This window comes from Scophthalmus maximus, chromosome 14 (assembly GCF_022379125.1).
Source record: "Scophthalmus maximus strain ysfricsl-2021 chromosome 14, ASM2237912v1, whole genome shotgun sequence".
In the NCBI taxonomy this organism is placed as follows: domain Eukaryota; kingdom Metazoa; phylum Chordata; class Actinopteri; order Pleuronectiformes; family Scophthalmidae; genus Scophthalmus; species Scophthalmus maximus.
Window position 1 is genome coordinate 12,312,450 of NC_061528.1, and position 26,560 is coordinate 12,339,009.

The 26,560-nt window shown below is 42.7% G+C and overlaps 4 protein-coding genes across 11 annotated transcripts in view; 1 reads left to right on the plus strand and 3 right to left on the minus strand.

Annotated features, from left to right (window-relative positions):
* Positions 1-833: 833 nt before the first annotated feature.
* Positions 834-4,898, minus strand: tmem169b (transmembrane protein 169b). Its single transcript, XM_035604842.2, has 3 exons — positions 4,647-4,898; positions 3,674-4,030; positions 834-3,394 (listed from the first exon to the last, which is right to left on the minus strand). Exons 2-3 carry the CDS (start codon positions 3,945-3,947, stop codon positions 2,760-2,762), a joined length of 909 nt encoding a protein of 302 aa, XP_035460735.1. The 5' UTR covers positions 3,948-4,030; positions 4,647-4,898; the 3' UTR covers positions 834-2,759.
* A 567-nt stretch (positions 4,899-5,465) lies between these two features.
* Positions 5,466-9,048, plus strand: LOC118282490. 4 transcript variants are annotated; one of them, XM_035603583.2, is made up of 14 exons: positions 5,466-5,783; positions 5,971-6,027; positions 6,178-6,304; positions 6,428-6,517; positions 6,616-6,803; positions 6,904-6,946; positions 7,036-7,141; positions 7,289-7,430; positions 7,555-7,625; positions 7,820-8,019; positions 8,108-8,243; positions 8,332-8,373; positions 8,464-8,491; positions 8,574-9,048. In XM_035603583.2, the coding sequence occupies exons 1-14, from the start codon at positions 5,732-5,734 to the stop codon at positions 8,699-8,701; spliced, it is 1,410 nt and encodes a 469-aa protein (XP_035459476.2). In that variant the 5' UTR covers positions 5,466-5,731; the 3' UTR covers positions 8,702-9,048. The 4 variants fall into 4 exon arrangements, with proteins under 4 accessions (XP_035459476.2, XP_035459478.2, XP_035459477.2 ...); XM_035603585.2 differs by having other exon boundaries at positions 7,298-7,430; positions 7,814-8,019; XM_035603584.2 differs by having other exon boundaries at positions 6,910-6,946; positions 7,814-8,019.
* Positions 8,912-18,076, minus strand: pfkla (phosphofructokinase, liver a). Its single transcript, XM_035603581.2, has 22 exons — positions 17,801-18,076; positions 16,772-16,845; positions 16,570-16,647; positions 15,744-15,933; positions 15,447-15,612; positions 14,687-14,731; positions 14,496-14,604; positions 14,280-14,375; positions 13,446-13,538; positions 12,722-12,847; positions 12,556-12,620; positions 12,407-12,470; positions 12,153-12,299; positions 11,977-12,047; positions 11,470-11,557; positions 11,234-11,386; positions 10,712-10,876; positions 10,563-10,624; positions 10,246-10,357; positions 10,024-10,123; positions 9,829-9,934; positions 8,912-9,738 (listed from the first exon to the last, which is right to left on the minus strand). Exons 1-22 carry the CDS (start codon positions 17,883-17,885, stop codon positions 9,591-9,593), a joined length of 2,343 nt encoding a protein of 780 aa, XP_035459474.2. The 5' UTR covers positions 17,886-18,076; the 3' UTR covers positions 8,912-9,590.
* Positions 18,077-19,191: 1,115 nt separating this feature from the next.
* Positions 19,192-26,560, minus strand: part of si:ch211-45c16.2 (mitogen-activated protein kinase kinase kinase 13) — a 30,282-nt gene continuing 22,913 nt past the window's right edge. For 4 of the 5 annotated variants that reach the window (XM_035603574.2, XM_035603575.2, XM_035603576.2 and 1 more), the window contains exons 5-14: positions 26,168-26,326; positions 25,769-25,927; positions 25,514-25,622; positions 25,204-25,313; positions 24,871-24,987; positions 24,216-24,359; positions 23,347-24,100; positions 23,183-23,253; positions 22,716-23,007; positions 19,192-22,612 (exon numbers count right to left, since the gene is read on the minus strand). In XM_035603574.2, the coding sequence (XP_035459467.1) occupies positions 22,511-22,612; positions 22,716-23,007; positions 23,183-23,253; positions 23,347-24,100; positions 24,216-24,359; positions 24,871-24,987; positions 25,204-25,313; positions 25,514-25,622; positions 25,769-25,927; positions 26,168-26,326 (2,017 nt within the window). In that variant the 3' untranslated portion in view covers positions 19,192-22,510. The remainder of the gene's footprint in view (positions 22,613-22,715; positions 23,008-23,182; positions 23,254-23,346; positions 24,101-24,215; positions 24,360-24,870; positions 24,988-25,203; positions 25,314-25,513; positions 25,623-25,768; positions 25,928-26,167; positions 26,327-26,560) is intronic. The other variant, XM_035603579.2, reaches the window with a different exon arrangement.

Here is a 26,560-nt window from a genome sequence, read left to right on the forward strand (position 1 = left end):
ACTTGCCAGTGAAGACACAGTGGCCCCGTGTGAAGCTGTGATAATGTCAGATGGAGCACTTGAGCTCCAGAAACGCCATAATATTAAGATGTAGGTCAAACGCCCTCCAGCGTTTCACATGGCACAGTGCACAGAGAGGAATCGACCGGCGGCTCATTGGACGGCTGAAGCCACACATCTTGAGGTCAAATCAAATAAAAATAATGATAAATATATTAAAGGACATAAATAAATTCTTGATGATAAAATAATTTAATAATATACATAACATAAATTGAAAAATATATATAAATTAGAATATAAATATACTAAATACGCAGTCAACCCCAAGCACACTCCACACTCCCTCTCAAAAATTGGTAAATTGGATTTGGTAAAGTGTTCTTTCGCTACATAAAGATAGTTGAATAAAACCCTCAAATTTCCACAAAAAATAACGATAGGACGATATGAACCGGACCTCACTGTCCTCTTTAACCTTAAAATGTTTTAACATAAGTTTAACAGAGAGTAGAACACGACAGTACAAGTAGTGACGTTAGTATAATATGACCTTAGCACCTCTCAACCAGATTGTATTTTGTACACTGCTGAGCTTGCATTGGAGCATATGGATTTTCTTCTGCAGGCCTCCCAGGGTGCCAATAATCAGATCTCAAAGTGCACATAGCGAAGCCTCTGTGTGCACCACGCAGGCCATGTGTGCACCACGTATATGTGCTGACTTGTCTCTGTAAGTGTGAATCTGGGGAGACGCGGAAAATAGTGACCTTACTCTATACAACACCATGAAACAAGACATTGTTTTCCACATTATAAATGTAGAAATTGGGTAGTGATACAACAGTTTATTTCATTTGTGTAATTCTTTACTTTGCATCATGTGGATTCATAACATATAATGCGGAAAACAGAATCAATCCACAACAGCTGATTCATGTTTTTAACCTGTGAGAAAGTAAAATCAAAATGTCTTTATCCAACCAGGTGTAATCATAAACATTTGAATCAACAAATATTTAACCCATCTGATTTATTCAACGCCATCTGCTGTGTGTTTCAATGAGTTAGTATTAGCTGTTTGCAATGCATTTATTTCAAAGTGCATAGGAGAAAGAATATCTAATTACTGCCTACGAGAATTTCAGAGAGTGTACAAGACTTAAATATTCAAAATAATTTACGGCCACATTTAAAATATGACTGTATTGAAATGTATAAGGAATTCTCAGGTAGAAAATGACAGAAAACTTCATTTTACTCATTTGTGAACCAAAATTGTGACAACAACTCAATAGTTTAAGATTTAAAACATCTTTTTTGATGGTGTCGTAAACACACGAAAACATGACACTGAAAAAAACATAAATACACCAAAGAAATGCTTTCTCAGCTTGTGATGACGAGGGCTTCCTCCATTCCTCCCAGTACTATACTCCCTATACAATAATAGTTCTCAACTCCAAGAATTTATCAAGTACAGATCATATAGCACACTACACATGGCAGGCTTAATTATGATTAGCCTAGAGGCCGACAAACCAACAAGTTCTCACATGCTAGAATAAAAAGTGTGATGTGTTTCAGTTTGATGAAACACAAAGTCGTTTGCATAATATAATAAAGAATATTACATGTTGTTTTTTTAAAAGGGCAGGAAATATTCTATAGTTTTTCTCATTGTCAACAAATGCAATGAAAGACTGATAACACTTATTCCTCTGTGACAGACTTTCATTGTTCTTGAGAAAATATTACAATAACACAACTTTAGCCACACTGTTGCACGCACGCACGCACGCATGCACACACGCACACACACACACAAAAAGATAGTGCCCAGCTGTTGAGGGACAGAAATGAACCTCTACATATTTTGTTGACATCAAAAAATAAATAAAGTAATGCCAGCCTTGCCCCCTAGATGCTGACACAATAGTCCCTTCACAACATCTTTGGGCACATATAGTTTCTAGTAGTCTAGTAGTGCTCAGTGGTGCATATTCCCAATCAAATTAGTCATTTGGCAAATTTAGTAAATGACGTACATTTGACTTCCTAGTTGGTATTTCAGCCTTGATGTTCCAGCTATAACCTTGTGGATTGATCATGAGCATATGAAATGATGCATTGAAGGTGTTTTTGATGTCGGGAGCACAGCAGTGATAACATAGATTAAATTACAGATATTTACAGACGAAGTGAAAGTTGATTTAACTTGCAGGTTTCCAGGTTTCCAGTAATGCGTTTATTTCCACAGCCAGTTTATGAAAACTGTAGGAATCAAGGTCTGTATAAAAGCTTATTTTGAGTCGCGGTGCTATTATATAATTATATATATCATTTTTATTTTATAAATTACCATGCTCAGAGTTCAACTCTTTAGAATTTTGTAATAATAGATCAGTCCCTTCAGGCGTTCAGGCAGTGTTTAATAAATAATTGTGTACAGTAAAGCACAGTGGAGTAGCTAAAAATACCTTCTTGTTATTTTGACAAGAAATTCTTATCAAAATTTTCAAGGATTTTTTTTTCGTCCAGCAAAATCTCAATAGGTCAAGTAAGTAGATCTTGAGATAGCGTTTTTATTGAACTTCTTCCATTGTAAGAAATAAGCCTTCAAGCTTAAATTTCTGTAAATAACTTGAACCTTCTGTCACTTGTTTATAGACAAACTCAGTGTGTTGAATTTCAATCAAATTAGTACGAGCACTTGCAAACTTTGAGGCAATCCTCTACATGTGCCTTTCACCTCAGAATCACACTGATGACGTCTGGGCGTGTTCACTGGGGTCCTTGCTCTGCAGAGTGCCAGAGACTGTGTCGGAGTCGAGCAGCTCTACTATACTGTAGGGTGAACAGTCCTCCAGTCCCAGCTTCCCACATGCCCAGCCGCAGAAGCCTTTCTCCAGGTCTCGCACCACCTGCCACCATTCACTGAAGGCCCAGGACACCTGCACCACAGCCGAGTACAGTGCCAGAGACAGCGCCATGGGCATGATGAGCATGGGGTAGAAGATGATGAGGAAGGGGCATATTGTAATCTTGTGCCAGAACGTCCGCTCCTCATTGTACACCAGGAAGACACTGTACCACGTGAGAGTGCCGTAGTAGAAGGAGGTGATGAAGGAGAGGAGGAAAACCACAGGGGCGCAAGAGATGCTCCACAGCACAACATGGGGTCCCTGACACCAACTTAAGCCGCAGTTGCATTTGGAGCCCTCCCCCGCCTCACACTCCGCATTGAGACGCTCCTTCGACTTGGCCAGATCCCGGAGTTCCTTCTCTGTCAAAGTGACATGTATGTCCACCACCTGACCTTTCTTCTTGCCCCGAGTGATGGTGCCTGTCAGGGTCACGTAACGGCTGTCGGGAGGAAGGCTCCAGCCTCCACCTGATAAGAGATAAAAAAAAAAAATTTAAACAGACAGTAGTTGTTGTTTTTAAAAAAGGAGTTATCTTCCCGTGCGGAGACTGGTAAGATGAGGGAGTTGATTTCTTATTTTTATTTGATCTGGTCTTACTTAGTTCGGTTTTCATAAGCTTACTTGAATTACATGGTTAAAAATGATTGGTGAAGGCCGAACACTGAATACTTACAATGAAACATCCTTTCACTTGGTAAGGGACACGAGGCTTCATGATTTTAACAGAAACTTGACACTTGTCTCACCTTCGCCTGTAGGAGTGCAGAGGAACTTAGCTCCCTCCTCAGTGCTCCGCTCTGCTCCCTCCTCACTGCCTTGGTCCTCTCCTGGCGCCCGCTCCACGTCAGAGCGGTAGACAATAATGGACTCCGGACGCTGGTCTTTCTTCTTCCTCTTCTTCCTCCTTATAGAGGGTCCCCCTTCTCCATCATCCACATGGTTCCCCGATGCATCTGACCTTAAGGAGATCATCTGGGGGCTGCCCTCTCCTTCGATTTGAGACTCCTCCACCTGTGCCATGCTCTCAGCTGAGCCAGGAAACCTTTTGACTCTTGTGTGTTTCCTTTTGATTGGGTTATATACAGGATGTAGACTAGTGACGTCTGGAGCAGCACCAACAATGTCCATCCATTGTGTTTAAGTTTTCAATCGAATGAAGATTTCCAGCAGAGACAAAAGCACACAAACAGAGAGAAGGGGAATGCCATTAAAAGCAGGTCTGCTTTTTTTATAGTCACAATAATCCTGTGTGTACATCGAGCCTGGCCTAGATCCTGCTCAGTCACATATTCTGCGATGATGACGAATATCCAGCAAAGGACATTATTGTCGATCTAATGACATTAAAGTTCCAGTACAGACAGAGAGCAGATCGCATCAGACAGATGACAAACAAAGCATGATGGGTTAGGGGGAAATGGGGGGTGGTCTCTCTTTTGCATGACAGCGCACTGATACTCTCATTGATACTCTCATTCAAACGCTCCTCTCCTCCTCCCCTTCACACATATCACGACACAAAAAAACGACACGATCCACTAAAGGGTCGTGGAAGTTTTCTTTCCCAAACGATGCAAAATATACGATTCGAGGGGATGAAACCGACAAAGCAGCCCATTCTTCACACAGCTGACCCCCTCCCATTTAAATCCCACCCATGTCCGCTCTTTGTCTGCAGGCGGCGAGCGACATGTGCTGGGACTGAAAATGAAATCTTACCTTTAAATAGTCTGATCGAGCACCGGACAGACAAGCGGAGCAGCTTGAGGATAGATCGCTGAATTTGTCCGACACATTGCAGCCCGGGCCCACTGATCACAGAGCCGTCTCGACGATACAGATGCGCTCCGTGATTTCCAGAACAGCACTAGCCCCGCCCCTCTGACCGCCGTCCCACCAATCACGTCACTCGTGATCCCACTGCCTTCATGTGGCCGTGGAGGAAACTCAGTGTCTCTTCAGACGACTGCTCCGCATAATTCAAGCAGACAATTTTGTATATGTATATATATATGTATATATATATACATATATATATACACACACACACACATATATATATATATATATATATATGTGTGTGTGTATATACATATACACATATACATATATATATATATATATACACATATACATATACATATATATATACACACACACACACACACGTTAGAGTTACAATTAATGAGGAATGAAATGCAGATTTTTTCATGAAAGTATTGATACAAAACAGAAGATGCACTAAAACCACATGACGTGGAAGAAGAAGGGGAAAAAAAAGCTTCTTGTATTTTATATTCATATAAAAGTTTTCCTTCCTGGTTGCTCAATGGTGGAACGAGCTCCCCATTGACATCACGACAGCAAAACTCACCTGTTCAGACTGCTGCACCGTACTCCCTGAATTTATTTATATATTTTTAAAAAAGCACTTGAAGCTGTTTCTGGCTATCTGATAAATGTTAATGTAAGTTACTTTGGACAAAAGCATCTGGTAAATGTATGTAATGTAACGAGAAAAAAGAAAGAATTTGTTGATGATCCCTAAGAGAACGAGCGCGAGGGCCTCGCGGGTGAAGTGGCCGTCGTCTCGCTGCCTGGACCGGGGGGGTTCAGAGAGAAGACACCGTCACAGGAGGGACTGTTGAGCCAACACTAATTGATAAAAAAAAAAAACAGGAATATTAAACTGTGGACGATTCTAAAAACAAATGCCACTGAGAGACTGATGTCATAAGTTGTCTTAGTCGTTCCGTCTGGAGCCCGCCGCACAGCCGAGACGACAATCAGCTGATGTGTGAAACATGAACCGGCAGGATCCGCTCAACAGCGTGGACAGTCTCCTCTGCCAGGCTGGTGAGTGTGTGACTGTTGCAGGTCAATAGTTGTTCTTGTGTTTTCATCTGAGTGTTCTTAAAAGGGCGCAATGTTTGAAGCGAGGCGTCAGCAACAAGCTAGCTGCTAACAAGCTAATGCTAATCGAAGTGAGTCATTAGACAGAAGCACTCTGAAGACACGAGGGGGTTGTTTGTCTGTCTTACAGCCCTCCAAACCCGGGAGCTTTCCCAAAAGAAGAATGGAATCAACCAACAAATTAAAGGTTTGTCAATTTAAAAAAATTACAAAATAGCCTAAAGGCACACGTCATGTAGCTACATGCTAGTCAACTTGGCTACACGAGGGAGATTGGTGACCTCACTGCTTGTATGTCAAAGCATGTGTGTGTGTGTGTGTGTGTGTGTGCCAACAGTTTGCAGAGCGGACATCGCTGAGAGGAGGTCTCTCGTTGAAGCACTCCACGGAACTATCAAGACACTTGAGGAGGAGATCAGGGCGAAGCAGAGCACCGTGGTTCACCATAGAGCCAATGCAAAAAGGTATATGATGGCTGTGCCAGGCCATGGCGGGACACCTGATGGAATTGGTCACACCATTTGACATAAACGGTTCCAATGCCGCATAGATATTCATATACGAACGCGTGTCGTCCATAACTGTAGCATGAAGGCGACTAACAGCCTGCTTCTCCAGTATGAGCAGACGTTGAGAGCAGAACTTGAGAGCAGGAAAGCCAGCTACGGCCATGACATGTGGGTTCACATAACTTTTATTGTGTTTAAATATGTTTAGAACATACCTCTGTGTGCTCTAACAAAGCTGACTCGTTCTTTATTTGGAACATACCAAGGGAAGTCTACGAAGAGAGGATTGCAAGCTACAGAAAGATATTCCTGTCAAATAAAGAATATTATTGCCAAAGTCCTCTGGCTCAAAAGCTGCTCAGCCTTCAGGCTGAAAAGGAGGAGATTGAGTGTCGGATCAAGGCCTGTGATGATCAGATCACGAGGACACAGACGGAGCTCGATCGTCTCACTGGTAATAGACTTTTTATGCCATCACAACCTGCTCTGTTCGAGCTGAATTATTTAGAGCTCTTGATGCAGTTTCCGTTTTTTTTTTTTTTTTGTCTGACCAGTTACAGCAGTCACTACTTCTTCCGCTGAGAAACTACCAGACAGGTATCTTTCTGTGAAGATAACAACAAAAACAAAAAACTGTCTGGCAAAGTTGTGAGAGTTTCTCTGATTGAATCTGTTTTTCTCTCCAGTGTTACTGGTCAGCAGCCCACAAACGAACCAGAGAAACAATTAGATCCTCAGCCAGACAGTGATTCTGCCATCGACACCTTCTGTCTTCATCTCAACCAGACAAAGGTACTCAGATGCGCTAACTCAGAACTAATGGCACTTCATAGCTGTCCAAATTCTATGTAATGTAATGTAAACATTTTAATATCAAGTCGAGGCTCTGTTCTGAAAGAGCGTCATGTGGTAAGGAGCCAATCGGTTAAACATGAACAGATGTTGCAGAGTGGTCATGAAGTATCTGGAGAGGCAAGTGCTGGAGATATTCCTGAGGAACACATGGTTCAGGATGCTCCTGCATGCCGTGCTCACCCAGAAGAAGCCGGCACTGAGCTGTGGTCACATGAACAGCTGGATGGTAAGCAGAGACACGTCTGATACGACAAGTCAGTGACTCCCTATATCTTTACATGTAATGTTCTTTATGTTTTGGTGTTTGTTACATAAACACCAAATGTTACATTCGATTTGTTTCCCTTCAGAGCAAAGTTGGCCAGATGAGATGCAGACTAATGAGCAGGAAAAAGAAACAGAACTACAGCACCAAGTTTTGGTAATGTCTGTTTTAGATAAATAGATAGGTAATAGATTTCATGGAGAAAAAAGCAGCTGAATTTTTCACAAAATTTTAATTTGTGACTAAACTATGTTTTCTCACACAAAATCAAATAATGACTCAGCACCATCATTATCTTGTTCCACTCCGGCAAAGCTTTAACACTGAAGGTGTTTTCTGCATAGGAACAGCAATCTAATGTGTCAGAGGTGGAGGAGGCCGTGGGGGACAAGGTGGAGGAAACAGCAGATACAGATGAAGATCAGACACCGAGCGAAAAGGACAATGAGGGACTCGCTGATTTTCTCCAGTCATCATCTCAGGGGTCTAATTGTCAGTCTTGCCTGGCGAAAACGACAACTGCACCTTCAACTCCAGCATTTCCATTTAAGTAAGGTTTTGATCCAAGTTGTACCAACACTTACAATCCCCGTCAAGACAACCACTGAGAGCAATGATGTTTCATGTGGTCACTGCAGCCTCAGCCCGAACAGCTCCCCACACGGAGGAACCTCCGATACCAAATCTCCAGCTTTCCTGTTTTCTCTGAACTCGGATCCCAGCACCCCAGGCTTCTCTGGATTTGGATTTGACATGGGAACATCAGACGCTGAGGTGAGGAGCAAGCAAAAGGAACAAGCAATCTTAAAGAAATTGATGTTTCTTAGTTTTCGAATTCCTTCTTGTTTTTCTTTCTTTCCAGGACACATCTTTTGGTTTCACTGGCTCTTTTTTCAACGAGAAGGTACAGCATTTTTTTTTTTTTACTGGAACGCTTTTGTTTCATACAGTACTCCTACAACGATAATGCCCAACTCTGTTCACATCATTTCAGAAAACCGCAGAATCAAAGTCTTCAAGCGGTAAATAGCTAATAGAATCTCCCCCATTTGAGTGATACGTGTTACCTGCTTTGAACTAAAGGTGTGTAAATGGTTTTTACAGGCCCAGAGTTTCTGTTTGAGCAATCGGCGCAAGATGAAGACTTTCAGTTTGCCTTCAACTTCAAGAGCCCTCAGGCAACTAACAAAGAGAAGACCAGGGATGGTTTTCCATTTTCATTCAACTTCTGAGAGTCTAAAGAAAAACATCTCAAATGGTTCTGACACCAGTTCCTTGTTTACCTTCAGTCATGTTCTGATTCAGTGACAGCAGCATAAAATCCATAAGACTTCAACAGTTAAAAATCTAAGTGAAATTTGCCAGCTATGACTTTTCTCATTTCATGTATTTGTCTGTTAAATGTAATAGTTTATTTCTAAAACTATTCCCATTACAATGAACACAGTTGAATAACATTTTATTGAAGATGCAGTCACAGCATTAGTGACAAAGTAATACATAAATCCATATTTCTTGACAGATGTCCATATTGTAATTTCAGTAGCGTATTTTCAATGTAATAAACAGCCTGTTCATATTTTGTGATTTTTTTCTGTTCAGTTTGCATTAATGATTGAAAAATGGCAGTGTTCCAGTCATACACAGTGTATAAATCAAACTTAATTACCCACTCTCTGGTCCCATGAGTCACAGTAACACTGTAGTGGCTCACTATTTTGTCTGTTAAGTTGGAATTTCCAGATTTCTTTGGCGTGTGATTTTGAAAGCAAACACATACAAACTACTTTATTTTTTTTTTAGCTGTAAATTAATACAATGGCACATCTGGTTCACTTTTTATGGCAGTGATTTTACTATGCAAAGGCTCTCCTGGCACATTGATTAGCATAAATGTTCTGTATTGAAAACCTCATCCAATAAATCAGTACCTGAAGTACACTTACATTATTTACAGTTCTGTAGCTACTATGACACTGACAACAGACTGAAATCATTGCTGGCTTGTGTTCAGTCCTGTGAACGTGCGCAGCATCAGATTCTTAAAATCTGTAATCTGTGTCGAAACAAAGGATGGACAGATGAGGTGGAAGAAGTGCAGAGAGAATACTGTGGTTTCTCCTAGAACCCAGAATCAATGCTGATGGAGCGTCGAGTCACATGTTCAATCTCTCCCGGGACATATTCACAGAAGCTGGTTTGATATTTGGCCAACATTTTGAGCATTGGCCGCAGATTGTACCACCACTGGACCTTGGGCATCCGGTGCCTGAAAACCAGCGGCATACAGTAATTCAAAAAAAGACTTAAAAATGATGAACATTTGTTATTTTTTTACAAACACCCAGAATTTACTTACTCGAAATCGGTCACAGCCTTCAGTTCAGCAACAGGGGTGAATTTGATGACCTTCCTGTTGAGGCCCAGCACACATGCTGTATCTGGTGAGTTGGTGAACACACGGCCTGGGGGGGGGGCAGAATCGTGACATGACTGTAGTTTGACTTGTAGTTTTCGAGCAAATTAATTACATGACTTAATACAGTAACTCTACCTTGTCGGAAGTTTTCTTGGAATCTCTCTGAAATCCACTGGATTGCCCTCACACCCAACTTTGTACCAAAATTTCTATCAAAGGGAGAAGGTGCCCCTCCCTAGAGCACAAACACAAACTTGTTGACGTAACAGTCTTGGAGTGCTCGTTAATATCGATATAATATGTAATTTCCTAAGCAGTGTTTGGCCAGAGTGGATGGATCATAGGATGGCTCCTCACCTGCTGAAGGTGTCCCAACACGTTGACTCTGCAGTCAAAGATGCCCTTCCCCTCTGAGGAATACAGCTTATGGATGAAATCTGTGGTGTAGTTTTCGTGGCATTTTTCATTCCTGTTGCAACAGAGAAAAGGATAAACAAATGGAAAAACTACAACTACATGTTTCACATTCAGTCTTCGGTGTGACATCTTTTATTTTGAAAGATGGCAACGTCCCTCTGTCAGTCCTTTTGGCAGTAAAAAATACAGATTCGACACAGATTAAAAGATGCACAGACACTTTTTTCCATTGCTCCATCTGTAAGTGTGTCATGTACCTCAGTATGAGACCCCGCTGGATGTCCTTCTTCATCTTTTCAGATAAATGCTCCACATTGGTCTGTCAAAAGGCCGGATAGATAAATAAGACAGAAAAGCTTTAAACATTATGAATTAAAAGAAGAGAAACAGCACAGTCTGGTCTCACCTTTAGGTCATGGATGTTGAAGGGGTCCTCAAAGATGTAGGCTGCATCGGCACCCACCGCTATCCCAGTGGATGTTGCCAGATAGCCACAGAATCCACCCATAGTCTCCACCACAAACACCCGTCTCTTGGTCCCACTGGCAGACTGCTTGATCTTGTCACAACCCTGATGGGGAAATTTAAATGGAGCATCTTGAAAAGACGTGACCTGAGAGGTTGGGTTTTTTTGGAGAAAGCACTGCTGATGTCTTATTTATGCGCTTTTACCAGGTACATTACTTAAAATTACAGGGGTTAACCAGAGGACTGTGTGTCTCAATCAACTTCCTCTGAAGGTTTGAAGTTAAAAACTAAATCTCCTACGTCTGATTCGAATATGTATGAGGGGTTCAAAGTCGACTGTGGCTCAGTAATACAGCTCATATTTGCTGCGATGCTTTCTGATGTGATGGCTCAGTCCTCCTCCATCTTAATCCAGAAACATCAAAGTCACAGAGGTAATGTGCCATCTGCTCAGCGTTACCTCCATGGCAGCGTTGACAGCGGTGTCGGCTCCCAGGCTGAAGTCGGTTCCAGGCACGTTGTTGCTGATGGTGGCAGGGATCACACACATGGGTATACAGAGCTCATCGTAGCGACTCCGGGCCTCAAACAGCTGCAGCACACCTTCGTACGCCTTTGAACATTGAAAAACCATTCTGATGCAACACCACTGACACTATGAATTATAACAATATCTATACACAATCAATTCTCTACCTCGAACCCTCCAATTACAAGTAGAGCTGAGATGTTGAACTTGGAAATGGTTTCCACAATCTTCTCCATGTGTTTGTTAGGAAGAGTCCTGAAGGAGGAAATGAAACATGAGACATTAAAAGTCATTAAATAAAATTGCTAGTCACTAAACTTTTTTCCAAAACATTCAGTCGAGGGGTGGCGTCTGGTCAGAGCAGCCACTCTACTCGCAGTGAATCTCCCCGAGATTTACCTACTGTATTCTCACACGGGCTCACTCTGACATTTTCTGGAAATTTTACTAGGGGATCGGTAACATTTTGCATTCTCACAAACAGCCCCTCTGAAAAAACACTCCAGTTCATGTCTAAAAACAGTGAACTTTTGTTGAAAAAAACTTGAAGCATTCCGGAGATATTGTGTTCACGGAATAAGTAAGATAGAGAGACAGACAGAGACAGATGTACTGAGAACCCGAAAAACATAATGCCTCTGGCCAGGCTGTAAAAATCCAAAAGTGTTTCTCACCGTTTTGTTCCCAGCAGTGATCCCCCTTGGCCTGTCCATCCCGCCACACTGTGCCATTCCATCTCAAAGACCTGCCGACAGACAGACAGCTGTCAGTACAGAACAGCTTCCTCTCGGTCTCTTGCATTCTCAAACCTACCGCAGTAACGTAAAGATGCAAAGATAGAAAGACTTACCGCTCCGTTGGCGAGTCCTTGATATCCATCATTGATGGCATAGACCTTGTGTCCCTGAGCGAGCGCTAATCTCACAGCTGATCTTGCGGCCGAATTCATCCCTGCAGCCGGGGCTCCCACATTCAGAACAGCCAAAGAGAAATTGCTCTGTGGGAACATGAGTCACATATTATTAAGAAGCACATTTCATGTCTGTGAAATGTGTTAAATCTTATACCATACAGTATGTGTGTTTATGTTAGTGAGGGACTCACCTCAGACTGGGAAGGCTTCTGGAATGCAAGAAGCTTGTAGATGTTCCAGTTGTTCTCAAAGCTCCTGCAAGAACATCATGTATTTTAGCTTTGTCTTGTTTTGTATTGGCACAGAAACAACAACAAAAGAAGAAACATCAGCTGCTCACCCTCCACGCAGTTTGACGGCCTCATCAAACCTCTTTTCATTCATGGCCTTCTGGACCAACTTAGTCTGCAAATGGTGGTAAAACGTTTTTAAAAAACACAGCAGCCCCTTACTTAATGAATTAATGTCCATCAAAAACAATTATAGAACAGAGGAGAGGGACTCACCATCTCCACACACTCCATTAGAGGAAGACGAACAGGGTGGTTACCTGACAGGCCGATGACGCAGGCTGGGGTGCCTGGAGACGCCTCCATCAGGGCAATTACAGCCTCCACACCCAACTTACTGCTCTGCAAAAATAAAAAGAAAGCTCATACAACACAGGAGATGACAAGTCCCCTTTGGTCAGCGATGAAACAGTGGCCAAGTTTGATACAGTACAAGGGAGGAATTGTTGTCTTAGGAAGCCATGCATGGCCCTGCCAACATCATCATCATCATCACTACCATCTGACATGAGATGCCTTGCCAAAGAGCAGCAGTTCCAGCCATTACATTAGAAAGGTTATTGTGATATATGTGTTCAATTATTTAGTTTGGCCCTCAAAAGATTTGATAAAACTACTTGATTTGGCCCTTGACAGGAAAAAGGTTCCCCACCACTGTTCTAAATACATAAACAGATTTGATCATGTCAAAGTCTAGTCAGATTTATCCCAGATGATAAACATTTGCTGAGTTTGATTTTATATCCGGACATTTAACTGTGTATTACAGTGCTCACAGTCTGGCCACTTACCAAAAGCATAATGAAAAATTGCATAAGGTGTTAGGTGTGATTCACCAGTCAGATTACTGCTGCAATGATTTACCAGCATTATTGCTGAAATAAAACATTTGTTATTGTCTCAACAATTTGTTCAGGTAAGATACATTGTTTCAACTCACCAGTATTCTGTCAAACGCTGAGGGAGTTCCTCCTCGCTGAACATGGCCCAGTATGGTCACTCTGGTGTCGTAACCCAGCCGCTTCACCACCAGCTTCAAACAGACAGGGAAGCATTTCAGTGAACTGTGTCTTTGTCATTCAACCAGCAAACACAAAAGAGAGGCTGTGAGAAAAAAAGTCCTGGAACCTTTAAACCCTTTAAAAGAAACTCTGGAACAGTATGCCCGAAGAAACCTAAAGACACATCTTTTTACCATAGCCTCCCCCATGACGTGTTTATACCTGATGGTTGTTACATTTTGTCTACTTTATTTAATACATTGCTTTTTCCTTAAGTATTTTACCTAATGGCTGTTACTGTATATTCAGTTTTACATGCTATTTATATTCAATTCTATTTTATTTTTATTGTATCATCATATATGTTTTAACTGCTTGTGTGTGAAGCACTTTGTTGCATTTTATGCATGAACTTTGCTATATAAATAATGTTGATCATTATTATTATTATTATAAATAAAGCATTCTGCAAATTAAAGTTTCAGGCATGCAGTCCAACAAACAACATGTCCTTGATATTTTCCATGTAGGGATTGGGCAAATAATCTAAAAAGCACTACTGCATATGAAATATCCTGGTGTTATAAATATCACAATACATTCTAGGTTGATATGGAGCAGAGTTGTATTTACTCCAGACATTTAAACACAACTGACCTGATTTCTGTTAGTTCAACCTATGCCTGATAAAGATCTGAATTATAATTCAACATCTACCTTCCTCTTTGTTGGCGAGCAGCTGTTACATACAGAATAAAAAACTTTAAACTTACATCTTTTACATAAGTTGAGGAGATGGGCTTGCCACTTCTGTCAATGGCTCCTTCTGCAACGATTATGATGTTCAGTCTTGACCCCTTTGTTCGGCTCTGCAGGTAAACAGACACGCATTTACCAGTATGTCATTTAAAGTACAATCCTGTTCGTAAGTACCTGAAGAGCTTGTAGACTTATCTTAATGTAAATTGGAGAACAGTTTTAATCCTTACCACCTCCAGACGGGAACACATGCGGTCCTCCCAGCCCTCCTGAGGAGGAGACTCTGGAATTAAGAGCCAGTCTGCCCCAGATGCCAGCGCTGACACCAAGGCCAGGTACCTGGAGTAACAGCACAATCATCGGTGCTTAATTCAGCGGCAACGTACAAACTGCATCGAAAAGGGGTCAAAGTGTTACTCACCCACAGTGTCGACCCATGACTTCCAAAACAAATGTGCGCTGGTGGCTGTAAAGATGTAGACGACAGTCATGGTGAAACAAGCTTATTCATACAATAAAGCCAATACGAACAGAGAGTTTTCAGCAGCTCAGCAGCTGAGATGCAAAGGTACAAGTCTGGACAAGCTCATGGAAATCATGCCAGACAGGCTGGAATGGAGGAGTTTGGTTAAAACAAAACTTGGCTTCAATGATTGCATTCCATTAACAATAACTCATTGGATTAAGTAGGTGTTACTATTCATTAAGATGAGCCGCAACGGCAAGTAACATCTGTTTTTATCATCAGCGTATCTGTGGATTTTTTTATTTTTAAAATGAATCAATAAATCATCTTTTGACAAAATTCAGAAAGGTGTCTATGATCCTTTTTTTGAGCCCAATGTGACAAATTGCATGTTTTATCCAAACCATAGATTGTATATACAGGTGGACGACATGACAGCTCCCAAAAGTTAAGCCAAAACATCTTGCTCGCCCCCTGGTGGCTGGCTGCACTATAGGTCATGAACCCTGCCTCCACTGTGTGAGACATCAAAAATGTCAAATAACTTTTGATTATATAGGGTTTCTGGCACTCTAGGTCGTTCTCATCACACTTATGTATGTTCAAGTGTTCATTTTGCCTGTAAGTTTGGTTTTATTAGTTATTTGATGCTATTAAAAATGATTGACAGCTGAGACTGACTCGAATCGGTCAAGCTGGTGTTTCAGTGTCTGACCTCTGTGCAGTCGTCATGATGGCATCAATTATCTCCATGATGCGGTGCAGCGCAGAGTCGGCTCCGATGGTCATGTCAGTGCCGCAGAAGTCGTTGTCTATGGAGCCCACAAGTCCCACGATGTTCAGGTGATCGTGCTGCTTGGCCAGAGTGTCTGTGATCCGTCCTACAGTAAAGTAGGGCAGAGGTAGTACAAACATTGACATGAGTATTTTCATACTCTGGAAAATGAAATGGTGCCTTCATTTCACCATGTTTCCATTATACAAAATGAGGGTAAACATTTTTCTTCTTTACCTTTCTCCACAAGCTCCTCCAGCAAACTGCTCCACTCGCTGCGAAAGACGTTGGCTCCGGTGAGGCTGCCGTCTCCGCCACACACACACAGGTTGGTGATGCCTTTCTTCACCAGGTTGAAGGCCGCGGCCAGTCTGCCCTCGCGCGTTGGGAAGGTCTTGCAGCGGGCACTGCCAATCACGGTCCCACCCTGCAGCAGAGACGCCACACACACAACTGCAATCATGCTCAAATAGATACAGAATCTGGCTCTATCTGGATACAGGATGCTACGTTTGAACAGGGCCACAGTTGCAGTAAGATGATGTGAGTTGAACACAACAACAAAAAACACAACCATTACATTGGGCAATGCAAGAAGGCCAGTGGGACTGCGTCTTACATTCTCGTGAATAATGCACCTTGCTGCTTGCTCAGCTGAAAAGGCTTAAAGTACATGCAGCAACACTCCTTACCAGGTTTTTTTTACCAGTATTAAGACAGGTGGAGAGAGAACAGATGAGAGGAGATGGATGGAATAATACAATTCCTTTGATAACCATAAAAAGAGAAATAAAGAAATAGATTTAAGATAGAAACAAGATAAACTTTACATCATGATACCATGAAGGCACAGCAGCCCTTCATACAGAGGAGCTTTTGACATGTGACAGTAGGAAAACACATTGGTGTAAATGACGAAATTACTTACGTGCTTATAGCATCGCTTGCTACTTCACTAATGTTATTAATACCATGTGTGTTTTTCCTACTATGATAAGTCAAAACCTACATAGCTCCCTTATCACTGTTGTCAACAGTGACTGAAGATGATATTTCAGCCAACCTGCTGGATGATGTTGGTCACGCTGTGCCAGTGGGCCAGTTTGATGTTGTCTCCCCCGTCCACCAGGCCCTGGTATCCCTGAAAAGCAAAACATATGTACGGCCGATCCACGTCAAGCAAAACAATTTAAAAGAACTAACTTAGTGTGTTTATTTAATGGGGTCATCACAAACATAATAATAATAAAAAAAAGCTTGTTTACCTCATAAATGAGATAGACCTGGGCCCCCACGTAAATCCCCATCCGGGTCACAGCTCGGACAGCGGCGTTCATCCCTGGGACGGTTGCATAAAAAACAGTACGTTTCAACTCTTCCTCTGAAGTTACGACACATAAGTGGCTCTGCATGAAGAAATCAAGGAGGATATGACTTCATCATGAGTTGTTGGGCAAAGGTGCCATCCACTCAGTGGGGACAATGACCACACATAGGCCACAGCCACTATCATCAGTGAAAGTAGCACTGGTTTCATACTGTACTTAATCAAAGGTCATAATAATACACAGTCTAGAAATACAAGTCAAAGTATTACATTAAAGTTTTTACCTCAGTAAACCTATTTTCATCAAGACGTATTTTAAGCAACAAAGGTAAGTACTAAAAATGCACAAAGTATCATTTCAGAGTAACGAAATATATATAGCTAAGGAAGCCTTGGGTCATTTTAGCTACTTTATACTCCCTGAGTACTGGATCCAGAGAGGCTTGTTTCTTCTTAACCCGCAGTAAAACACCATCATGTATTTGTAGATTAAAATAATCTGAATATTAAGTATAGTCATTTAAGCTATCAATACATTTAGTGGAGTACAATTACATCTACTTGCCCCAAATGATTAGTGGAGTAGAAGTAGAAAGTAGCAAAAAAAAAATTTATTTATACAACAGTACAAATAAATACCTCAAATTGTACTTGAACTTGTACCTCGTCACTTGTACTTTGGTGACGTTCCACCATTGTGTCGGCTGCTGTACTATATTAGTACAGTGTGTAGCAGCTCATGCATGACCTTTGACCCATGAGCGCAGCACTGTCAACCGTTCTGTGAAGGTTACAATCGGATACAGTATTGTCGGTTACTGTCCACTCGACTCACGGGAAACAGAGTGCTGTTGTCTCCTTCTCCCGTTGACACGTGTCGCACTGACGTCGTCTCGTGTCAACACATGTACCTGAAGGCTACAAAGTGCGTTACACTAATGACAGCTGAGCGGAGTTCTCGTGTCACCTTGTGCATCTCCACCGCTGGTCAGCACGGCCATGGCGCGTCCGGCCCCCGTCATCTTCAGCCTCTCCAGGTCCATCGAAGACATCGTCACCGCGTCGAACTAAAATAAAACCGACGGTGCGAAAAATGTAAACGCAAAAGAGAGTGTTTTGGTTTGGTTAATCCGGATGTCTGTTCCTCCTCGTCGGCGGCAGCGTTTGACCCTTCAGTCAGTAAACGCACCGCACCCTCAGTGACGCTTCCCCGTGGTTTGACTCCGCCCACTCCAGAGGAGCTCAAAAAGAGTTTGTTTTATAACCCCGCACCGTCCGGAGACACACTCCTCCTCGCCATGTATGTCGTCTTTTCTCACGAACCCGCCCACGCTGAGGTTCGCAACAGAAGGAAACGCTCCACAGCCACAGCACGTACCACACGGACTACAGGCAACAGGTACGAAGCGCCACCCACTGTCTATTGGTAAAATGTAAAAGTTCATCAAAATAATGTAGAATGTTGTACTAAAATCTGCAATCCGTCAAAACGAGTACCCTTTGGTATTTTAACTATATTCATTGCTTATACTTCTGTACTGACCTAAGTACTTATTAAATACATTAGTATGAATGCATGATTTTTACATTAATAGATCTACACTGTGGTATTGCTACTTTTATTTTTGAAGATCTGTGTACTTTTCCCTTCAGTTTGCCAGTATAACAGCTACTATGTAAAATATGTTATCATTAGTATTACATTTTAGTTTCATATTACTATCTTCATGTTGACGTAGTATTCCCTCTGAACCTTGCATGAGAGCTGGTAATCAATATGTGAAGTGACTATAGTTGATCTTAATTTGAGAGGTTGAACTTCATCAATCCCAAATCACATTTTTGCACCAAAGATGCTCAGTATACGTAGCATTAAAATATATATTCATATGCATATGTATGTAATGTCATATCAGGGCAACATCTACTTGTCATATCTTCAGTATTATTTCTGGGGATTTTGATATTTTATCAACCTGGACCAGAGTTCACACAAACATTTTCAGCCTAGTAACAAATAGGTTTTTAGTCTAATTCTGATAAAGGTTTGAATATCTAAAGACTGTTGTTGAACTATTGATTTAGAGTTTCTCCACATAATTCCTGGCATTTAGACAAATAAGATATATAATATATAGATAACGTTAACTGAAAACTCTGCTGGACAATTACATAAATATATATATTTTAAAAAGGAAAAAAATAGGACAGACATTTTTGTGTCCAGTGTAAAACAATCTCTCCCATATATAGATACCTATTCAATAACTGATTAGTCAATGTGATCTAAATCATTTGATGAACATTGATGAAAACCAGCACTAATCCTCTCGGTCACAGAAGAGAGAGAACATAGTGTTTCGGGTACAGTACATCAGCATTTATTCCATGCAGTTGTTTGCTCTGATTTTATTCTCCCAGATACTCATTGCACCGTACGCTGGATATTACAGGAAACTGACAGGATTGGTTGATCGTAATGCCATTCAACAGGGTGGGGAGTCGGAAATGACAGTAACAAAGAAACAGATGCTCGATTACGTGGGATGAGGCGACATGATCTCCACAGTTAGAAACAGTTGCACTGAAATCCAGATGTGAGTTTTTTTGATTTAAAATGAGCAGAAGGGATCAATGTAGAAGTACAGAAATCGGCATCACACATGCCTCCAGGTTTAAAGTCTCATTTACCCTGCTGTGACAGTCACATGACTGGATTTTGGTTGGAAACAGAGGTGATTCCACACAAACCATGTGGAGAGTTAAAAAGAAATGATTTAGCAACACTCCGTGTCACTAATTACTGATGTTAAGTCTGCAAAATCTATATTAAATTACGAATGGTCCCCTACAGAATCAATGATGACAATACTGTTGTTCTCACATACTCTCCTCTTCCCACACCTGTTCTTTGTGCTTCCTTTAAACAATACCTTTGTCAGGAGACATTACAGGTCACAACGTTTCTAAAGCTGCCTCAAATTAAAAAGAACAATGCACCTTATCAGTCATTTATAATAAATTAAGTCAATAATCATGTAGGCCAGCTACAAAAAAAGAAGAAGAAAAGAATCAAAATTAAATTAAATTACAAAAATCATTCTTCACAGGATATATGCCAGAAAGACAACATTATTAACAGTTTGATCAGATCACCCAGTCGTTACAGTACACTAGGTTATTTCACACGAATGTAAACAGAACGAAGAAGGTTAAAGGAGGCTTGAGGAAAGGCAGCAGCTGTTCTCAGTATCAGGTGTAAGCCTTTACAAAGCTTCCACGCAAAAAAATTTAATTTGTCCATCGTTGCGGTTTGAGATTCACCTTGTGCTACTCGGTTTGTACGACCCACACCCTCCTGCAGTGCTCAATACTGATGTGATGCAGATTAATGACTTTCCCCGCTCGTTTTTCGACTCGTCGGCTGGTCATCAGTGACGCGCGCCCCGAGGCTCTGTCAGAGCTGTGCGATACACGTCGAAGAGGGAGAGGACAAAAACAGGTCACGTTACATTTACAGGTGTTTATATACACTAACACTGAGATGAGGTCTGTTGAAAACCAAGAGCAGCTTCATTGCTCTGTGGCCTCGTCTCTGGCTTTTATTCCTTATGTAGAATCTCATCTGTCTGCACACACTTGAGCATTCTTGACATCATTAGCATTTCATTGAACCCTGGCTCGCTATTTTCTTCTACCGCAAAAATCATTAGGGTGAAAGACAAACACTCTGGACAGGGGTAAAAAAATAAAGCTCTCACAGGTGCAGTATCCCATTTAAAGGACAACCGGACAAAAATATGTAATATTGCTGGCATTCTGGGATTTGGATGGTCACGAGAAACATGAAATAAATTACCTTGGGTACAAAAAAAAGGAGTGAAGCCAGGATGATTTGCACAACACATGGCAAACTAAGTCATTGTAAGTGTCGCCATCTAGTGGCTTTTGATACGTCTCTCCTGCTCTCAATCGCCAACATAAAACTTGAGCACCGAGCCCTGGGAGGGCGAGTTCAGAAACTTAAAAAAAAAGATTGCATCTACAATACACTGTTTGACAAATGCTGCTCGCTTCTAGCCACCAGTCACTGTGTTGTGTCTAGCCTGCTAGACGGGCCGGAACCTGAGCAAGGGACTTCTTTCTCACCTGAGTGCCAACGTATTATTGCCGTTTCATTCACTCCAGCACAGACGATAATTTGGACTCTTTAGGACATTATGCAATAGACAGATTTAAATGATCCTGCTAGAAAATGGTACATGGGAGACGCTGCAGCGACAGTGATTTCAAGAAATGGGATACTGCACCTGGATTGCAGCTAAAACACTCTATGCACGTCTATATAACACTAATGTCCAGCAATATAGAGTTGAACATCAAGGCTATCTGTAAGACCCCTTTTAATATTCCTGCATGGTCCGTTATATGTGCCGCTCGAAGAACATTCCTACGTACAATAATTGGTCCAGTCCAGTTTCTCACAGTCCTCGAACAATCCTGAGATGAGACTTGAAACTGTAATGTCTAATGGAGAGGAAAGGGCCTTGTGAACACACACACACACACACACGCACGCAAACAAACACACACACACACACACGCACACACGCACACACTGATAACTCCCTCAATAACTCTAGTTATGACATCTGATTGATGATCATGATGATGATGATGATGATGATGATGACGTGTCTTAGTGAGAAGGATAAGCAGGGTCAGGGAGGAAGAGTCTCTTTTTTTCATCAGCTGTCACATGAGGCTTCCTCTCTGTTGCTCTGCTAGCTTGTCCACTTCATGCAGTCTCCTGGCAGCATTTTGCGTTTTGCGAGCTGCACGGACATGCTTGGACAGTTCGGGGGGGGGGGGGGGGGGGGGGGGTCCTGATGACTACACTGATGACGGGTGGTTTTAGGGAGGAAGAAGGTCCAGTTGCGAGGCAGGTGGTGTCATGCTGGTGTTCACACAGTTTCCTTGAGCTCCCCGTTCCCCCGTTGGGTACAAGATGGAAGTGGACAGAGCAGGGCACTGGGACTCTGGATTGTGAAGTCACGATGAAGCAGGTCGCTCAGATTATAGTCAGAGCGAGGGGGTGTTGTGTTTGGGGTCTGAAACAGTGCGATGCTGAGAACAGCCAGATCAAAAGACTTGCAGTTACAGTCCGCGTCAGTCGCCACAGAGACGTTCCACAGCTGTCTGCCTCAGATCGATCAGCACTTCATCACAAAATGATCCTTCTCATCATCCTCACTTGCATCTTCATCCGGTCTCAGCCTCTCCCTCACACACAGTTATTAGCCCATGATCAGTTTCAAAATGTCTGGGTTTTTTTGTCTCTGTTGGTATCAGAGAACATACAGAGGTACTGAATTTTCCTTCAAAACTAAGACAAAAATAAATTATGAATGTTAGACTATCTACTGTACATTATCATTCAAAGGGGGAATCCCTGCCATGGGTTGCCTGGATGCTGTGCTAGAGATAAATGGGGAGGGGTGGGGGGATGGGGCTGATGAAGGGAAAGGTTTGGGGAGGCTCTGGGAGAGATTGCATGGGGCTTTGCTATAGGGAGCTATGTTTACAATGTTATCCTCTTATTGCTGTGTGTTCTTCAGGGCAGAGTGGGACACAATGGCCTCCAGGCAAAAAACTGAACTGAGCCCTGTGGCGAGTTTCACCACGAGGACGGAGCGCCGACTTTGTTGTTCCTAATGGTGGCATCGGAGCACTCTGCCTCAGACGTGTCGCAGTCCGAGTCTCCGAACTGTAGCGGATTCTGAGACAACAAAAAAAACCATTATCAAACATTGGCTTTAAAATTCTTCGATCATAGATTTTTGTGATGTGAAATGAATCCCCCTGACGTCCTCGATACTGACCTCATAGCTGTGCTCATCGGAGCAAAGTTTTCCCAAGGAGATCTGGGTCTTGACCCTGCGGACAGCGCACTCCTTGTCAGAGAGGCCATCTGACTGGGTGGAGATGTCGATGGGGATGTCTGGCGTGTGCGACAGCAGCTCGTCCAGGTGCTCCTCCTGACTGGCGCTCAGCCTCTCCAGAGGTCCGCTGTGTGAGTGGTCGCTGGTATTTCCCTCCTCTCCATCGGACACGGACAGGTTCTCGGAGCTGAAGGTGGAGTAGGACTGGAAGCTGCTCATGCAGCGATGAGGTCTGCGAGGGAGCAGGGGAAGAAATGTTTTGATCCTGTTGTTCATAGTTGATACTTGTAGTGTATTCAGACGTTGATTATTCTTGTTACGATGAAGTTCATTTTCTTTTGTCGCACCATATGATGTATTAGTGTTACAACATAGAGAAGTTCAACAAAATAAACAACTGTATTTACCTCTGTCTCCTTGGGAACTCCACTTCACTATCCACCTCTCCCTCTTCCTCTTCAGATGACTCATCTCCACCCTGTCAAAGAAGCAGTTAACCATCATCTTTCAGAGGTTCCTTAACACAAACATATCACAGATTCCCTGATGTGAGGCTTCAAGCTGTGCTTACCTTCCTGAGTGGTCGGAGAGTGTGTGGCATTACAGTGGGCAAGGTGTGTGTGTGTTGGGATGCCTCCTGTTCCTGTGGCTCATTCTTCGTTGCGGCCTCTCCATCTGAGGCTGGATCCTTGCCGGGTGGCCCTGAAGAAGACTGGGCCGCTTCTTGGATGCCAGGCAGTGAGTAGTTGGGTAGCTCTAGGTTGTTGGATGCCGGCGGGGTCTCCTGACAGTGTATGCAGCCAGGGAAGGGGTGTGCCTGGCAGTAGGGGCACAAAGAACCAGCGGTAGCACCCGGGACAAGATTGGAGCTGGTGGACGAAGTCCGCTGCCGCGTGTCTGCATCCACAGCAGTGGAAATGAGGTCGGGGCTGGAACCGGCAACATGGCGCTGCAGGTGGTCCGTCTGAGGGCTTCGGAGGGCAGCGGCGGGGCCGAAGTATCGCAGGTTGTTGGCACAGTTGACAACAGCCTCCACGCGGCCCTTCAAGGGAAGGAAGGGCCCCTTATTTGGTGGGTGGTGGTGGTGGTGATGGTGGAACGGCTGCTCCTGGAGAGACTGGGTGTCTTCTGGAGCACCAGCAACTGGCCTCAGCACACCGGGGAACTCACTGTGGCTTCCCTTGCTGTTGGCGCGGCGGTGGCGAGGCTTGCTCCGGTAGCGGGCTTTACCGGGAGGGGTGGAGACCTTCCGGCTGGCAGAGAGTGGCGAGGGGGAGGGTAGAGGGTCAACACTGGGGATGCCTTCAGAGCGAAGCAAGTCTGGCCTGTAAAAAGTGCAGCCAGCAACATTACGATAATGTATACAAGTGAATGTTATTCTCCACAACATATTTTTTAACATTTCCCACGAACAAATTTTACCAGAACATATAATGATACCTTCTGGTGGGGGGCACCCCAGGTTTGTGGGAAATGCTTCCTTTCTTCTTGATGAGGTTCTCTACAGCGTTGGACCTGACGATGGGTCGCACCAAATGCCGCTTATAGGTCCCAGGATATTTCTTCTCCACTGCCTGCTCTCTCCTGCGGGGATGGCAGAATGCATTTTGAGGTGTGTGACTCTGAGCCGCGTTAACATTCACTTCAACACAGAGTTGTACTTTCATTTAGCAAGACATCCAGCAAGGGAGACAAATCAATATACATGTTTGTTGAATCCAAGGTAGATTATCTTACTCTTTATACAATGACAAGACTGATATTTTCTGGGAAACAAACAAGAGAACATTACAGCAATTATTTAGAAGAGAAAGGTGAGGGGAAAAAAAAAAGTATTTCAAGGAACTGGCAAAAATCCAAGGAAATCAAGAAACCCAGACACTTTTAATTATTTGGGTCATGGGTCAAAATGCCAACAACTTTCAGTTGTTTTATCAGGCTATTGAAATACATTTCAAATATTTGTTACTGGCAATGCCTTTGCGAAGGAGGAAACGGTATAAAGATAGCGAGAGAGGCTTGAGAATGAGGAAAGGAGCAGCAGAGAAGTGAAATTAACAGGACCATACTGTGATACAAGGTTTTATTTACATACTTCATAAGTTCCTTCTCCCGGACCTCCAGCTGCAGCATGATGGCACTGAGCTCCATGTAAAGATTGTTGGCTCTCTCCAGTTTCCTCTCATAATGCTCCCGGATGTCAAGTGCATGCCTGAGGGTGTACAGGAGATGCTGCCATAAATTTAATTTCCAACAACTAAGGATTGTCTGTATGTCTGTCGCTCATGCAAAGTACTTCAAATGGCATTTCAAGGGAATTGTACGACTCTACAGATTTGTCAAATGACGGTTAGGGGCATGTATTACAATCGCCTCATTTATCCCTGATTGCTTACATCATGCCCACTGGCTCTGATTTCATGCTCACCTGAGTTCATCCCTCCTGCGCCGGATCAGCTCCTCGTCCAGCCTGTGGATGCAGGTGCCTTCACTTTTGATCTTCTCGAAATGTTTCTTCACTTCCTCCCTCCATTCTGACTGTAATGTGAATGGATATGGTCGAAATGCTGTCAACACGAACACTGCTATCAATGCTTTTGGCAGAGAAAATAATGTGATCTTGAGCACAGTACTCTTCTTTTGAGAAATGCATCTAAAGAAAGAAGTCTGCATAAAGTCCTGTGATCATGATAGAAAGTGACGGTGATTTGTTTGGATTTTACTGCTTTAGTGCAGACCTGAGACTTGAAGTAGGTCTCCTGAGGGGCTCCAAGGATGTCAGCAGAGGCAATGTCGAGGTGAAGGAGAATCTGACGGAACGAAGGCCTATTTCTGGGCTTGCTTTGCCTGGAATCAACAAAAAGAACCAGGGAGAGATGTGATACAATGAGAATATGTACTTTAACAGTTCTAAAGTTCTGTGTGGTGTATCATTAAGCCCTTAACCGTTCAGATCAGAGGCTATGAACAATGATGTTATTGTCCAAACTCACCATGTTTGTTTCATGAGGATTTTGAAGCCATCTGGGCAGGTGGAGGGGACGGGGAGGTGAAGACTGTTGCTGCCGACACCCCAGATGATGGCAGAGGAGTCTACATCTTTGTAGGGAATCTCCCCAGTCAGCAGTTCCCACAACACAACACCAAATGACCTGCAGCACACAAGTAAAGACAGAAAGGTCTCAAGACAGTAGCATCAACAAATGACTGTTCAAAATATAAGAAATTTATCAATGAAAAATAACTGATAATTTCATTGTAATGTAATGAAGCATACATTACACAATTTAAACCATGACAAGCTTCAGCTGTATTATTTCCTGAATTTATACTTTACTACATCTCTCTTAAACGTATACACTATTTTAAACGTGTGGCATTCTAGAACTTACCAAATGTCGACCTTCTCAGACACAGGCTCGTTTCTGATCACTTCTGGGGCCATCCAGGCCACCGTACCTGCAAATGACATCTTTGTACTTTTGTCGCTGAGCTCTTTGGACGTTCCAAAGTCAGAGATTTTCACAGTGTCGTTGTGGGTGACCAAAACACTAAGAGAGACACGGACAGAAAGCATGAGCACTTGTCAGCAGGGTTTTCATAAATTCTATAACAATCTGATAAAAACAAGCATGTTAACCATTTCACGTTTTTTCAGACCAATATTATCCAAGCAAGATGACCTGGGTTAAACCACTCAAACTGACACAAACCTTCTCTTGTGACATTCCACTGTTTGTTTTAAGGATGTACGAGCTTTTTAAATCAATCTTAAAGACATATTG

What these genes read in the sequence shown, in the direction of transcription:
- tmem169b (XM_035604842.2), bottom strand. Translation starts at nt 3,947, where the DNA reads ATGGCACAGGTGGAGGAGTCTCAAATCGAAGGAGAGGGCAGCCCCCAG. An exon ending in CTGCACTCCTACAGGCGAAG is followed by an intron (nt 3,395 to 3,673) that starts GTGAGACAAGTG and finishes ATCTCTTATCAG; the next exon opens with GTGGAGGCTGGAGCCTTCCT.
- LOC118282490 (XM_035603582.2), top strand. Translation starts at nt 5,732, where the DNA reads ATGAACCGGCAGGATCCGCTCAACAGCGTGGACAGTCTCCTCTGCCAG. An exon ending in CATAGAGCCAATGCAAAAAG is followed by an intron (nt 6,305 to 6,427) that starts GTATATGATGGC and finishes CCATAACTGTAG; the next exon opens with CATGAAGGCGACTAACAGCC. An exon ending in ACTCCAGCATTTCCATTTAA is followed by an intron (nt 8,020 to 8,107) that starts GTAAGGTTTTGA and finishes TGGTCACTGCAG; the next exon opens with CCTCAGCCCGAACAGCTCCC.
- pfkla (XM_035603581.2), bottom strand. Translation starts at nt 17,885, where the DNA reads ATGTCTTCGATGGACCTGGAGAGGCTGAAGATGACGGGGGCCGGACGC. An exon ending in CTGTCAACGCTGCCATGGAG is followed by an intron (nt 10,877 to 11,233) that starts GTAACGCTGAGC and finishes TTTCCCCATCAG; the next exon opens with GGTTGTGACAAGATCAAGCA. An exon ending in CCAAGAAAACTTCCGACAAG is followed by an intron (nt 9,935 to 10,023) that starts GTAGAGTTACTG and finishes CCCCCCCCCCAG; the next exon opens with GCCGTGTGTTCACCAACTCA.